At 32.5% G+C, this 12,719-nt stretch overlaps 1 protein-coding gene across 1 annotated transcript; it reads left to right on the top strand.

Annotated features, from left to right (window-relative positions):
* Nucleotides 1-1,535: 1,535 nt before the first annotated feature.
* On the top strand, nt 1,536-6,088 carry LOC145628873 (putative nucleolar protein 5-2). Its single transcript, XM_081681301.1, has 9 exons — nt 1,536-1,637; nt 1,752-1,862; nt 1,961-2,002; nt 3,430-3,609; nt 3,703-3,867; nt 4,009-4,209; nt 4,493-4,990; nt 5,100-5,234; nt 5,340-6,088. The coding sequence occupies exons 2-9, from the start codon at nt 1,785-1,787 to the stop codon at nt 5,775-5,777; spliced, it is 1,737 nt and encodes a 578-aa protein (XP_081537427.1). The 5' UTR covers nt 1,536-1,637; nt 1,752-1,784; the 3' UTR covers nt 5,778-6,088.
* The last annotated feature ends 6,631 nt before the right edge of the window (nt 6,089-12,719 follow it).

Here is a 12,719-nt window from a genome sequence, read left to right as displayed (position 1 = left end):
GGAAGTCAACAAGGCAGATTATAGTGCCTACATTAGGAGCTCTTGAAGTTGAGTGTGCCCGCTCCTAAGCTTGGTGGGCTCCTTGTAAAAGTCTTCGAGCCTAAGCTAATTCTTCACATTGGCTTTGTACCTATAAACACGAGCAAACACACAAGAGGAACGGAAACACCAAAAGCTACAATCTTGCACAAAAAGGAGTTAGGGAAGCGGTTAAAGAGGGGAAAATAACTACAAAATTGTGTTAAAAATAATACCATGATAAGTGGACAAATAAAACACTTATCAATTGGTGACAATAATTCACCCCACAATGATAGTCGGGAGAATTGGACTGTGACTTTTCATTATGTAGAAGTCCATTCTCGTAAATTTGCCAATACTATTATTTCATGGACAGTCCTAGTGAGATATAAGTGAAAGGCAAACCTTTAGATCGAATGGGATCAAAAATCATATATAATAACTAGTCAAGGAATTTACAAGATTTGAAAAATGTTTAAGAGGAACATTTCCTTAACGAGGTTGTTAATAACGAGGTTATTATAGAGTTACTTAACATTCAAATCGTCACAGTAGATGAGAATCGCATGTTATAAAGGCACAATGAAGCAGCAAAACCAACATGTACTCACTACGACATGTGTCACCCCTCTTTACTCTAGCTCTATATTATAGACGACTATGTGACTCTAAATTGTATCCAAAGTAGACAAAATAACCATAAGTATATAAATACCAATCAAATGCGAATTACATATTAGTATGTTCAACAAGATCCGAAATTGAAAAAGGTAGAAAGAGTTGCAATTACAATCATGTGTTACACATTCACAAATAAAACAGAAGATGTCTTATATCACTATCCAAAAAGAAAGAAAAGGGGCTTTACATAGCTAGTGTTATCTTCAAACGAAAACAATTTTTCATTCTTATTTCAAAATCCAGTAATTTGCATGACCAATAACTAAAATGTATATCGACTTTCCTTAATTTCATGTCTAACTAGTGTGTACCCCGGGCGATGCCCCGTATTGCTATTTTCTATACTTCTTGCTTTAATTTAACAATTATGTTTGACTATTTGTATAATTAGTGTGTATAGTGGTTCGCGCGTTGCCTTGGATGTCACTTTTTTTTTTTTTTTTTTTTTTTACATCATATATATATTTATATTCTAATCTTGTGAAAAATAAATGAATTATATTACCTCTAATTTACTTAATAAATTAAAACAATATTATAATATTATGTGAAATTTGAAACATTAATAATAGTTGGTTGAAGTGGTAAAAGTATCACCTATATGTGTTGGAGGTTATGAGTTCAATTCTTGTTGAAAAAATATAGATATAGATTTGTTTTCTTAATATAAATCAAGTAATTTTCTCTAACACATTCCTATTAACCTTTTTTTTTTCTTTTTCTTTTTTTTTTTTTTTTTTGTATGTGTGTGTGAGTGAGAAAATTAAAAAATTGAGACACTAGATTTGACCTAAAAACGGGTAACCCGACCCAAAAAGAAAAGAGGTAGTCTATTTAAAAAGAGAGTCGCCTCTCTAAAACCCTCACAAGACCCTAATTCCAGTTTCATCGTCCTCACTCTGCTTCTCGCCATTTTCTCTCTCCTCTCTTCTAGGGTAAGCCTCCTTCTCCTCCCTCTTCAATTTTTCATACGTATGCTTCTATTTTATTTGATTAATCAATTGCTAAGTGTTAATTTGTTCTGGGTTTATTGTTGATTTTTGGTATAGTGAAAAAAAGGGCGAAAATTTGAGGGCAGAAAAATGTTGGTGTTGTTCGAAACTCCTGCGGGTTTTGCCCTTTTCAAAGTAATTGATGAAGGAAAGCTTTCTCAAGTTGAGGTATGGTGATTTTCCCCTTTTATTTTTCTGGGTAATTTTGTCTCTTTAATTTTGTTGATTTGGTAAGTATTAATGTGGGTTTTGTTTTTTTTTTGCAGGATTTGTGGAAAGAGTTTTCAACTGCTGATTCTGCTAGAAAGGTTTAGACTTCTGCCTTTTAATTTTTTTTTTTATTTATAATGTTTATGATTGCATGATTTTGATGAATGATTGATTGATTGATTGATTGATTGTTAAGGGTTTTTGTAATGTGTGGAAGTGGGTTATGAAATTTATTGTTATTTATAGAATTATTATGATGCATAGTCTTATGTTAAGACTAGTATTGAGCATAGAAGTATGATGCATAGATGGATATAGAAGTGTTTTTGAAGTTGGTGACGTAGAAAATTGTTTATTGTTGTTGGGAAGCTGTGTTAGTTAGTTTATGTTTAGATTTCTTCGAGGTTTTGTTTGTGTTGTGGACGGCGAAAATTCGAGGTTTAGGTTTGAAATAGAGGTTTTAGGGTGATTACTTTGTTTGTGGAGGGTGCAATTGGTTTAATGGTTTATGTTCGGGATAGTCGGTTTGACATTTGGTTTGATGAAGATGAAGATAATAATTATGTTTATGACTGCTACTTTTCTCATGTTTGAAATCATTAGCTTTTGTATGTGTGAAAATGGGTGCAAAAATTTTTAAATTTTCTAGAAGTAAATTGCATTTGGTTGTAGTTTAAGGTGGTATTTGGTGATGGTGGATATGTAGAAGCTGAATGCCCTAATTAAGAAGTTAGACATTCTTATATGTTTCTTTGGGGTTAGGTATTTCAGAAATTTAAGACTTGAATGCTGTTTATTTGTTTAAGGTTGATTAGTTAAGATGAGTAAGAGGTTTTAAACTTGTAGTGTGTCTTAGTGCGGTGAGGAGGGTGGAAGAATTAGTTGGTTCTAGGTCAAGCAAGTTTGTTCGGTATTTAGAAATTGAGAAGGATTTGTTGATTCTGATATTGACAATTTTAAACACTGCTCGAAAATGAACTATATTAAATTCTAGGTTTGTCATTGAAAACTGCCTTTACTTTGCCCTATGCGGAAGTAAAAACTGTACAGTTGGACAACATTATGTTTTTAAATCTCTAGTAACGACATGGAGGGCATAATTGAACAACCAAACAATCACTTGTCCATGAGAAAGATAATTTTGTAGATGTGCTTCAAGCCCATCATAGAGTTAAGGTGAGGACTGTTTCATGCTAGTTGACTTGTGTCTGTTTCAAGGAAGAAAGCTCATCTAAAGATGCTATGCTTTAGGACCTGCAATCTGCAAAATTGTTTAATGTTATTCACATGCTCTTATTCTGTTTTCCAAGTGATATCTTACTGCCTTATTGCACGTCAAAGTTGTATGATGCTGGAAATTATGAACATACTTGATCTGTTTCTATTAATGGATAGAAATTCAGTATAGTGATTCATCAATAGCTCTCAATAGTTTCTACACCAATTATTGAGTTTTGTAGTCAACTAATAATGCTACTGTTTTTAATTTGTTAACCGGTGTGCTTGACTTTTAACAATTCTTCAGGTAGTGAAGCTGAAAGCATTTGACAAGTTTGAAAATACATCAGAAGCTTTAGCAGCTACTACTTTATTGATTGACGGCAAACCTAGCAAGGGATTGAGAAAGTTTTTGAAAGCACACTGCACGGGTAGCACATTAGGTGTTGCCGATTCTAAACTTGGAAATGCAATCAAGGAGAAATTGGTTAGTGTAGATTTCAATTTGATGTCCTGCACTCTGTAATGCTTGTGGTTTTCACCTGTCTAATTTAAAGCTGGATATGGCCTTGTATTGCAGCAAATTGAGTGCGTTCACAATAATTCAGTGATGGAGCTAATGAGAGGAGTAAGAAGTCAGCTGACGGAACTCATCTCAGGTCTTGGAGCTCAAGATTTGGCTCCAATGAGCTTGGGTTTATCTCACAGCTTATCTAGATACAAGTTAAAGTTCAGTCCTGATAAGGTTAGTTAAAATCCATAAATCACTGTTGGGGGCTGCTTACTTTGGTCAATAACTTCATGAAATTGAACTTTAATTTAAATGATATTGGACTTGCTGGAGTGAAAGATCACCTATCTTAACCTGCACCTGATGCATATGCAGGTTGACACTATGATCATTCAAGCTATTGGTTTGTTGGATGACCTTGACAAAGAGCTTAATACATATGCTATGAGGGTCCGAGAATGGTATGGATGGCATTTTCCTGAGCTTGCAAAGATTGTGCAAGACAATATTCTATATGCCAAGACCGTGAAGTTCATGATGAATCGTGTTAATGCTGCAAAGCTTGACTTCTCTGAGGTAAACACCACTTCAATGTACTTTATAATCTTCTTTATGTGTGTTGCGTCCCATTTGTGTTTAAATGGTGCATATGCCTCTGGGGACTTTATGGACTGAATTTAAGGGTCAAGGACTTGCATCAACATTGATAATATGTTGTTGCTTCATGTAAATCTTGGTTTGGACATTTGAGAGAATGAAAGTTGGTGAAGTCAATTAGGAAATGGTCATGAAAAGAATGACAGTCCTATTATCAAGTAGGTAACATTGTGGAATTTAACCTTCCTTTCTTTTGTTACAGATCTTGGATGAGGAGGTTGAGACAGCGCTCAAAGAGGCTGCCATGATTTCTATGGGAACTGAAGTCAGCGATCTTGATTTGATAAATATCAGTGAACTCTGTGACCAAGTTTTGTCTCTAGCTGAATACAGAGCTCAATTATATGACTATTTGAAAAGCAGAATGAACACAATTGCTCCAAATTTAACTGCCCTTGTTGGTGAGCTCGTTGGTGCCCGTCTTATTGCCCATGGTGGAAGCTTGATAAATCTTGCAAAGCAGCCTGGGAGCACAGTACAAATTCTTGGGGCAGAAAAGGCTCTTTTCAGAGCTTTGAAAACAAAACATGCAACCCCTAAATATGGGCTTATCTACCATGCTTCCTTGATTGGGCAGGCTGCTCCTAAACACAAGGGTAAAATATCTCGTTCCCTTGCAGCAAAAACTGCATTGGCTATTCGTTATGATGCTCTTGGAGATAACCCTGATAACACTATGGGTCTTGAAAATCGTGCCAAGGTAACAACTTCATAATTAATTTTTTGCCTAATTTTTTCATCCAATTAATTTTTTAATATGAAAAAACTCCGGACCTGTTCTCATATACCCTGCTTCATTTCTGAAACAGCTTGAAGCCCGTCTAAGAAATCTTGAAGGTAAAGAGTTGGGCAAATCTGCGGGATCAGCCAAGGGAAAACCACAAATAGAAGTTTATGACAAAGATCGTAAGAAGGGAGCAGGAGCACTAATTACCCCTGCAAAGGTATATTTCACTCCCTGCTTCTCTTGCAAGTATTGCCTTGCCGAGTTGGCAGTCTTTTTATTTGTCTTCGTTTTAACACTGCATTCAATATTTTATCTTTTGCAGACGTATAATCCTGCAGCAGATGCTATCCTTAGTAAGAAGGATGATAATTTGATGGCAATTGAAAAGGATGTTCATGTTGTTGAGGAAACAAAGAAGGCAAAGAAAGAAAAGAAGAAAAAGAAGGATGCCATTTTGGAAGACAGTGTTGCTAATGGTGAAGATGAAAATGTGGAACCTGAAGTTGAAATAAAATCCAAGAAAGAGAAGAAGAAAAAGAAGCAGCAGGCTGAGAATGGAGACAAAGAAGCAGATGATGAAGAGACAACGAAGAAGGAAAAGAAGAAGAAGAAGAAACAGGCAGAGGATGAGGAAGCTGTTGAGGCGGGAGAGAAGGATAAGAAAAAGAAGAGAAAGCATGCTGATGCTAGTGAGGAAGCTGAACCTGTAAGCGAGAAGAAAGAAAAGAAAAAGAAGAAGAAGAAGAGCAGCGAGGATTGATTGAGGTATTTGTGGTAATTCGGGCAAATCAAACAATTTTGGCCATCTTCGACAATGGATAATATTTTTCGTTTCTGTATAATTTGCTCTTTTTTCTGGGGTTTTGTTATAGGAGTATTTCTTGTTAGAGTTAGTCTAGTAATCTTATGCCTCATGTATGTGACTGAATGTTTGTTCAAGGATTATAGCTGCAAATCTTGTTGAAGATATTTTATCTTTGATTTCAGCCATTGTGATGAATTACATGGCTGAGTACTGGCTGACTTACTTTTGAAAGAAGTTATTTATATATTGGTTCTGATGTTTATTGAGTACTGGTTACAGATTGAAAATTCACTTGCTGAAGCTAAATGAGTTGGATTGGATGAAACATTCTCGTGTTCACTTGCGCGTAGTCATAGACCTAATAGCCTTGCAGTAAGTTATCATACGATTGTTTCATGCAAGATTTTGCCTTCACGGAAAACCCGTATAGATTATGTATGTGTCAACCAAAGTCCTGAGATTTAAGAGTTGGACATAGGCGGAGATTCATAAGGAAAATTTTACCCAATTGCTTTTAAGTTGACATGGAAATGGGCTGGATCTGATCCAAGCCTAACAGGCCCATACCCAGTCCAGCTATTTCGGAAGTGGACCTAGATTTAAACAGTATATGCTGTGTCTTTGAAATTTCGACCCACACCTAATTGTGACTATCGAATGGGTAACCAGTCCAGTATTCGGGTTGAGAAATGAGAAATTAACATTTTTCAAACTTGAAAAATGTTATTAAAAAAATTATTTTTTCTTTAATTCATTCAATTCTCATAATAAAATATCTAAAACCAATTCAAATCAATTCAGCCTGGTTTTAGATCACACAGAATAGTTATTAAAGTAGTGCCACATCACACCGATATAAAAATAATTTGGGACATTTTGAGGAATAAATTTGGAGAATAAGGATTACTCCGTATTTGGTAAAGACTCAATTACTAAAAAAGGAAAGTAAGAATCTAATTTTGAAACCCCAAAAAAGAAAATAAAAATGTAATTTAGGGACGGATGAAATATATTTTATCAAAATCCAGTTTTTATAATTTTATAATGTCAAGAATTAAAGATAGTGCATTGATAAACGTGATAAAAGAAAAGTTTCAACTACTCCGTGAAATATAGGCAATAATTGACATAGTTTGAATTATTTTTTTCCCCATTTATTTATAGGAAAAAATATATGTAGTCCTAAGGGCTGCATATAAGAAACTAAAAATGGAAAAAATTGACAATATATAAACATTTACACTGATTTACTTGTGAATTGTTTTCAATACCAAAAAATGAAGTATATCAAATGCTTATAGCATTATCCTTATTTTTATATTGACTTTTATCTAGTTTTAAATCATTCTTTGATGAATGTGAAAGTTATTACTCGTAATGCTTTATTTATATAATTGGCAACATTTGTGAAAAGTTTAGTACTTTCTTTTGATTTACTGAAATGAATTGAATTGAACTGATTGGAGCTAAATTGAACTGAACAGAATATTTTAAGAGATATGGAAATTAAGAAATGAACTAAAGTGAATATTTTAAGAAATAAAGAAATCAATAAATGAACTAAACTGAATATTTGGAGATAAGAAAATTAAGAATTGAATTAAGCTGAACAAAACTAAAATAAAGATAAGTTGAAGAGAACATGTACTTAGTACTAATACATTTTATATTAACTCTTACCACAAAAAAACTAAATAAAAAATAAATTTATGATATTTTTTTTTTTTTTAAGAAGACAGTAAAGTTGAAATTATGTGTTTCCTCAAAAAAAAAAAAAAAAAAAAAAGAGTTGAAATTATGTGACCTCGCCGGTAATCATCAACAACGGCGGAAATTCAGGCAGACCCATGTCAACAGTAGAAAAATTAAGAAAGTAAAAATTACAGTACAAAATTTTGAAAATCTTACACGTGTTAGCATCTGGAAAATGAGGCAAGAGCATCGGGATTCGGAAGTCGGGACACCTTCCAGAAGACTGTGCTACGCTCGTCAAATGGAGCGGGTCAATTAAATGGACTTAATTTTAAAAAAATTAAAAAAAAAAAAAAAAAAAAAAAAAGAGAGAGAAGGGGACAAAAAAGCAGCATAACATGTGACGTTTCAAATGGAAAGTAAATTACACTGACACAATAAATTAAAGTAAACCCACAATCTAGTGCCAACCTGCTTCCATAGATTTTTTCACACGTTCGAGTATATTTATTCGTTGGCCCTATTCCTTTGAGATTATGGACGAAGTAGAATAAAGATTACTAGAGTAGAGCAGATTTAAGTAGACTAATACATAGTAGAGTACTAGAGTAGAATAAGGCTTGTAATACACTATAGAATAGAATAAGGCCCTGTTTGGAAAAAAGCTGAAACTGATTGAGTTAGCTGATTTTGACTAGCTGATTTTATTAATTAATTTGACTAACTTATTGTCTTAACTGTGGGGTAGGTAGTTTAGATAGATTTTAAATTAAATGAGGTTATAAGTGTCATTTCACAATAATTAATGAATAAGTTAATTGAAAAAGCTCCTAAAATGAGCTTTTTCAAAAAGAGCTTATTTAGTGGAATAAGCTCTTTCAATAAACTTACTATCAAACACTTGTATTAGCTTGTTTGACTAGTCAATCAGCTAAAATTAGTCAAATAAGTTAATATACCCAAATAAGCTTACTACCAAACAAGGTCTAAATTTCAGCAGTATAGAGCAGAGTAAAATAACTCAAAAGAATAGAATAGTACTTAGTACTCCGTAAAGGTTTTAATTTTGGTTTTTAAATATACTCGCACCTCTTGTATGCAATTATACATGTTCAACAACATATCAATGCAGCTTGATACAACCCAAATTTAAAGTAACCCACTCCAAAGATAACTTGATACCAACTAAACTTTAAAGTTAGTTGAAAGGGTAAGGGCCTGTTCTGATTGATTGAAGTGAGCTGAAATAAAATGAATATCATATGAAAGAAAAAAATTAAGAACTGAACAGAGATAAAATACTCTGAAGAAAACTGACCCTAAATGGCCTTATATAATATAACATTATAACTTAGATCAAACTTGATCCAATACAAACCTAAACATGATCAGAATGCTATATTTTTACGACTTGACAAAGTCTAAGGGTCTGTTTTCATTGACTGAACTCAGCTAAACTGAACTGAGCTGAGCTAAACTGAACTGAATTGAACTGAGCTGAGCTGAACTGAACTGAGTTGAACTGAATATTTTATAAGAGAAGGAAATTAGGAGCTGAACTGAACTAAATTGGACTCAACTGAGCTAAACTGAACTGAACGAAATTTCAACGTAAGAAAACAGATCATAAGTTCATTGTTAATAGTCTTTCAAAAGAAGTTCAATCCTAGATAGACTTGACTTTAAAATCTGAATTAACAACTCTATTTGCACCAATAAAATTGGAGTTATTTATATTTTTAGATATATGTATCTTAAATAAGGTAAATAGTCAAATTAAATAAATAAAGATAAGTGAGTACTCCATCCGTTGGAAAGCTTAAATATTTATTCCATTTCCTTATTTGGAAAGCTTTTACAATATTAAATTTATTTATCTTACCTAGTGGACCTACTATGATCATATTTTATTATTTTCATATCTCTCTCCTCCAATTATCTCCATTACTTTTGCTTTTTATAATTTTTATTCTTCCACCTACTCTACTATCTCCATATTTTATTACTTTTTTCAATTTCTCCTAAAACTCCGCGTAGGGAGAAATGGAGCAAGTATTTAAAAACGGAGGGAGTGTTAAATAATTTGAATGCGTTAATTCAAATTTTAATACAAAGTACAAGATATCAAAATATTTGATTCCTAAATACTCCCTCCGTTTTTAAATACTTGCCCCACTTTCCTTTTTCGGCCGTTTTTAAATACTTGTCTCACTTTCCTTTTTCGGCCGTTTTTAAATACTTGTCCATTTTCTTATTTGAAAAGCCTTTACAATATTTTATTAATTTATCTAACCAAGTGGACCCAAACAATATTAATTTCATATTCTCTCCACTATTTTTTATTTTTTATAATTTTTTATTCTTTACCACAACCCCACTACCTCCATATTTTATTACTTTATCCGATTTCTCCTAAAACTCCGCGCATGGAGAAATAGAGTAAATATTTAAAAACGGAGGGAGTACGGGAGTACGAAGTAATATTATTCCCGAATAAATTTGATTACGAGTACAGGATTCATCATAATCATTCCTACCTAAATACATGATCAAAAGTAAAAAGGAAGTTAGTGGTAAAGAGAAATAGGGAGTAACAAAAAGTATTACGGAGTAGTTTCAAATTAGGAATTCATGCTGTAAGGGCGATTTACTAAATTGATTTGAATTGAGCTAAATTGAATTGAAATGAATATTGTCGAGAGAAGAAATTAGGAACAAAACTGATCTGAATTGATTGGAGCTAAATTGAAAATAAGATAAAGAGAACAGACCCTAATTACTAGTATTACTTTGTATAAAACTGATCCTATACTCGAAAAGACAAGTGTTGTGATTATTACGAAACGAATGGAATAATACGGAGTACAATATCTTCGTACTCCCCCCGTTTTTAAATACTTGCTCCACTTTCCTTTTTCAGCCGTTTTTAAATACTTGCTCCACTTCCTTATTTGGAAAGTTTTTACAATATTTAAACTAATTTCTCTCATCTAGTGGACCCATCATATATTTCTCTCCTCCAATCCTATCCACTACTTTTACTTTTTACAATATTTTATTCTTCAACTTACCCCACTACCTTCATATATTATTATTTTCTCCAAAATTTCCTAAAACTCCGCGCATGGAGAAATGAAACAAGTATTTAAAAATAAAGGGAGTATTTGGTATTAATAATAAGGAAACCCAAGGATTGACATGAACCACTCATTTGTGATCCACTTTAATACCATTAAATACACAATTAACCAAGGTAGACTAATCAACCCCCTCTCTTTTATCTCTTGACACAGTATAACTTCAGGGTTATGTTCAGAGTATAACATAACTTTAGGGAATTAGGGTTAGTTACACACACATTCATTCATTCATTCCCTATATATATACCCATCACCATTCCCTTTCATGCTGTAATAATTCTTTTCTTGGTGTCTTAGGGTTTCATTTCTTCATACAAAAAATAAACAAATTTTTTTTTTTTATTGTAAGGTGATACAAAGATGAACAAAGCAAATCCTATTATGATAATAATAAGATGGCCTGGTGGCTATTCGAGTCGTGTTCGTGTCCGTGTCGATGTTAAACAGAGATGGTTAAAAGTAGAGCTCCTTGAAGTCCAAAAGAAGGCCTAACTAGGGCATAATACAGCTGCTGATATATGGTTATCCATAGTCCTATCCATTTCTTTTCTTATTGATGATAGGCCTTTGGTTTTGCATATCTCAGGAGCTGTCATTTGCCCTCTCAAGGTTTGGTCATTTTTTGGATTGAAGGGAGCTCTACATCCCCCTTCTCCCTTCTTTCTCTCTCCTTTAATTCTTCTTAATTAATTTTTTAAAAATCATTTTTACAAATTTATTTGTCTTTTTTTTATAGTAGCAAAATATTGGGTGGTTTTGAATTTTGATACATGATTTTAATTCTTCAAATTTCTTCCACTTTCTCTAAATTTGTTCAACTCTCATAATTTATAGTTTTTATTACATGATCCATAAGAAAAGCCTTTTGGTTTTAAACTTTTATGACTTTGACTTACTTGGGTTTTAGATCGATCTAAACATTTTATTTCTTTTATTGTCATTTTTGTGTTCTTTAAAATATTTTTTACTATATAGTGTAAGAGGTGAATTCAAAATTATGTAATAGATCTATCTTTGTACAACTTGTTTCTTATGAGATCATGTTTGAAATGGTGTTTTGTTTTTTTGTCAGGATGAAGCTCTATACCATGATTCCATGAGTTCAGGAATGAAAAATATTTTCTTTTCTTTTTGCTTTAATTGTAAACTTATTCTTTAATTCTGAGATTCGCTTAATTCTACTACTTGTATTATATAAGAATATATAGCATAGTACATGTTTTAAATTGAATTCAGATTAGTCGGAGTCTAATATATGTCCGAATTACAATTGGAAATAATATGAAATGTTTATTCTTTCATATGTACTACTTATAAATTATTCCATATGTAATTTAGTTTGGGGAAAACTTTTGTATACACCCGGTTTTCAGTAATTTACTGTACATCGGGTACACTTTTGTCAGATTTAGTGTCATTTTTGTTAAATTTAGTGTCACTTTTGTCAAATTTATCAATAAAGTATAAATAACTATTATATATGTCACGGTAACTTTTGTGCGTTTTAGTGTAACTTTTGCACATTTTATTGTCACTTTATAACGGATGTTCAGTAATTTACTGAACATCCATTTTATTTAAATGTTTGTGTTAGTTTGGAATGATGCAAAAATTATCAGTATAAATATAATAATTCTGACAAATTTACTTGTTATAGTTTATTTTTGTTAGATATTCTTGAAATAAAGTTGGAAAAACATAAATGGGTGAGCTGATTATGGTAACCCGTGTTTCTGTCTCTTCATCTTTCTCTTTCAAGAATTGGACCACTTTAATGACTTAACCATAGTTAGTTGAACCATAGTTAGTTTAATCTGGTGGGTTTAACTTTTTTTGTCAGAAGTATTTTATTACAGTAACGGTTGTTTAATTACAGTAACCTGGCCCTGATACCATGTCCCTAACAATGGTAGATGAAATTTTGGAGGAAAAATTATGTTAGTTATGTAACGTAGTTGAGCTAATGGTCCAACGTAAATGAGGCAAGTAAAATAGAACAAAGATGATAATTTTTTAGTTGTCCATGAATGCTCATCAAGGCATTCAAAGAGTGTCCAGAATGGTT

The sequence above is a fragment of the Chenopodium album genome, chromosome 4, assembly GCF_948465745.1.
Source record: "Chenopodium album chromosome 4, dcCheAlbu1.1, whole genome shotgun sequence".
Classification (NCBI taxonomy): domain Eukaryota; kingdom Viridiplantae; phylum Streptophyta; class Magnoliopsida; order Caryophyllales; family Amaranthaceae; genus Chenopodium; species Chenopodium album.
Note: the sequence above shows the minus strand (reverse complement) of the source record. Positions and strands in the feature narration are given on the sequence as shown.

What these genes read in the sequence shown, in the direction of transcription:
- LOC145628873 (XM_081681301.1), top strand. Translation starts at nt 1,785, where the DNA reads ATGTTGGTGTTGTTCGAAACTCCTGCGGGTTTTGCCCTTTTCAAAGTA. An exon ending in GAAAGCTTTCTCAAGTTGAG is followed by an intron (nt 1,863 to 1,960) that starts GTATGGTGATTT and finishes TTTTTTTTGCAG; the next exon opens with GATTTGTGGAAAGAGTTTTC. An exon ending in CAAAGCTTGACTTCTCTGAG is followed by an intron (nt 4,210 to 4,492) that starts GTAAACACCACT and finishes CTTTTGTTACAG; the next exon opens with ATCTTGGATGAGGAGGTTGA.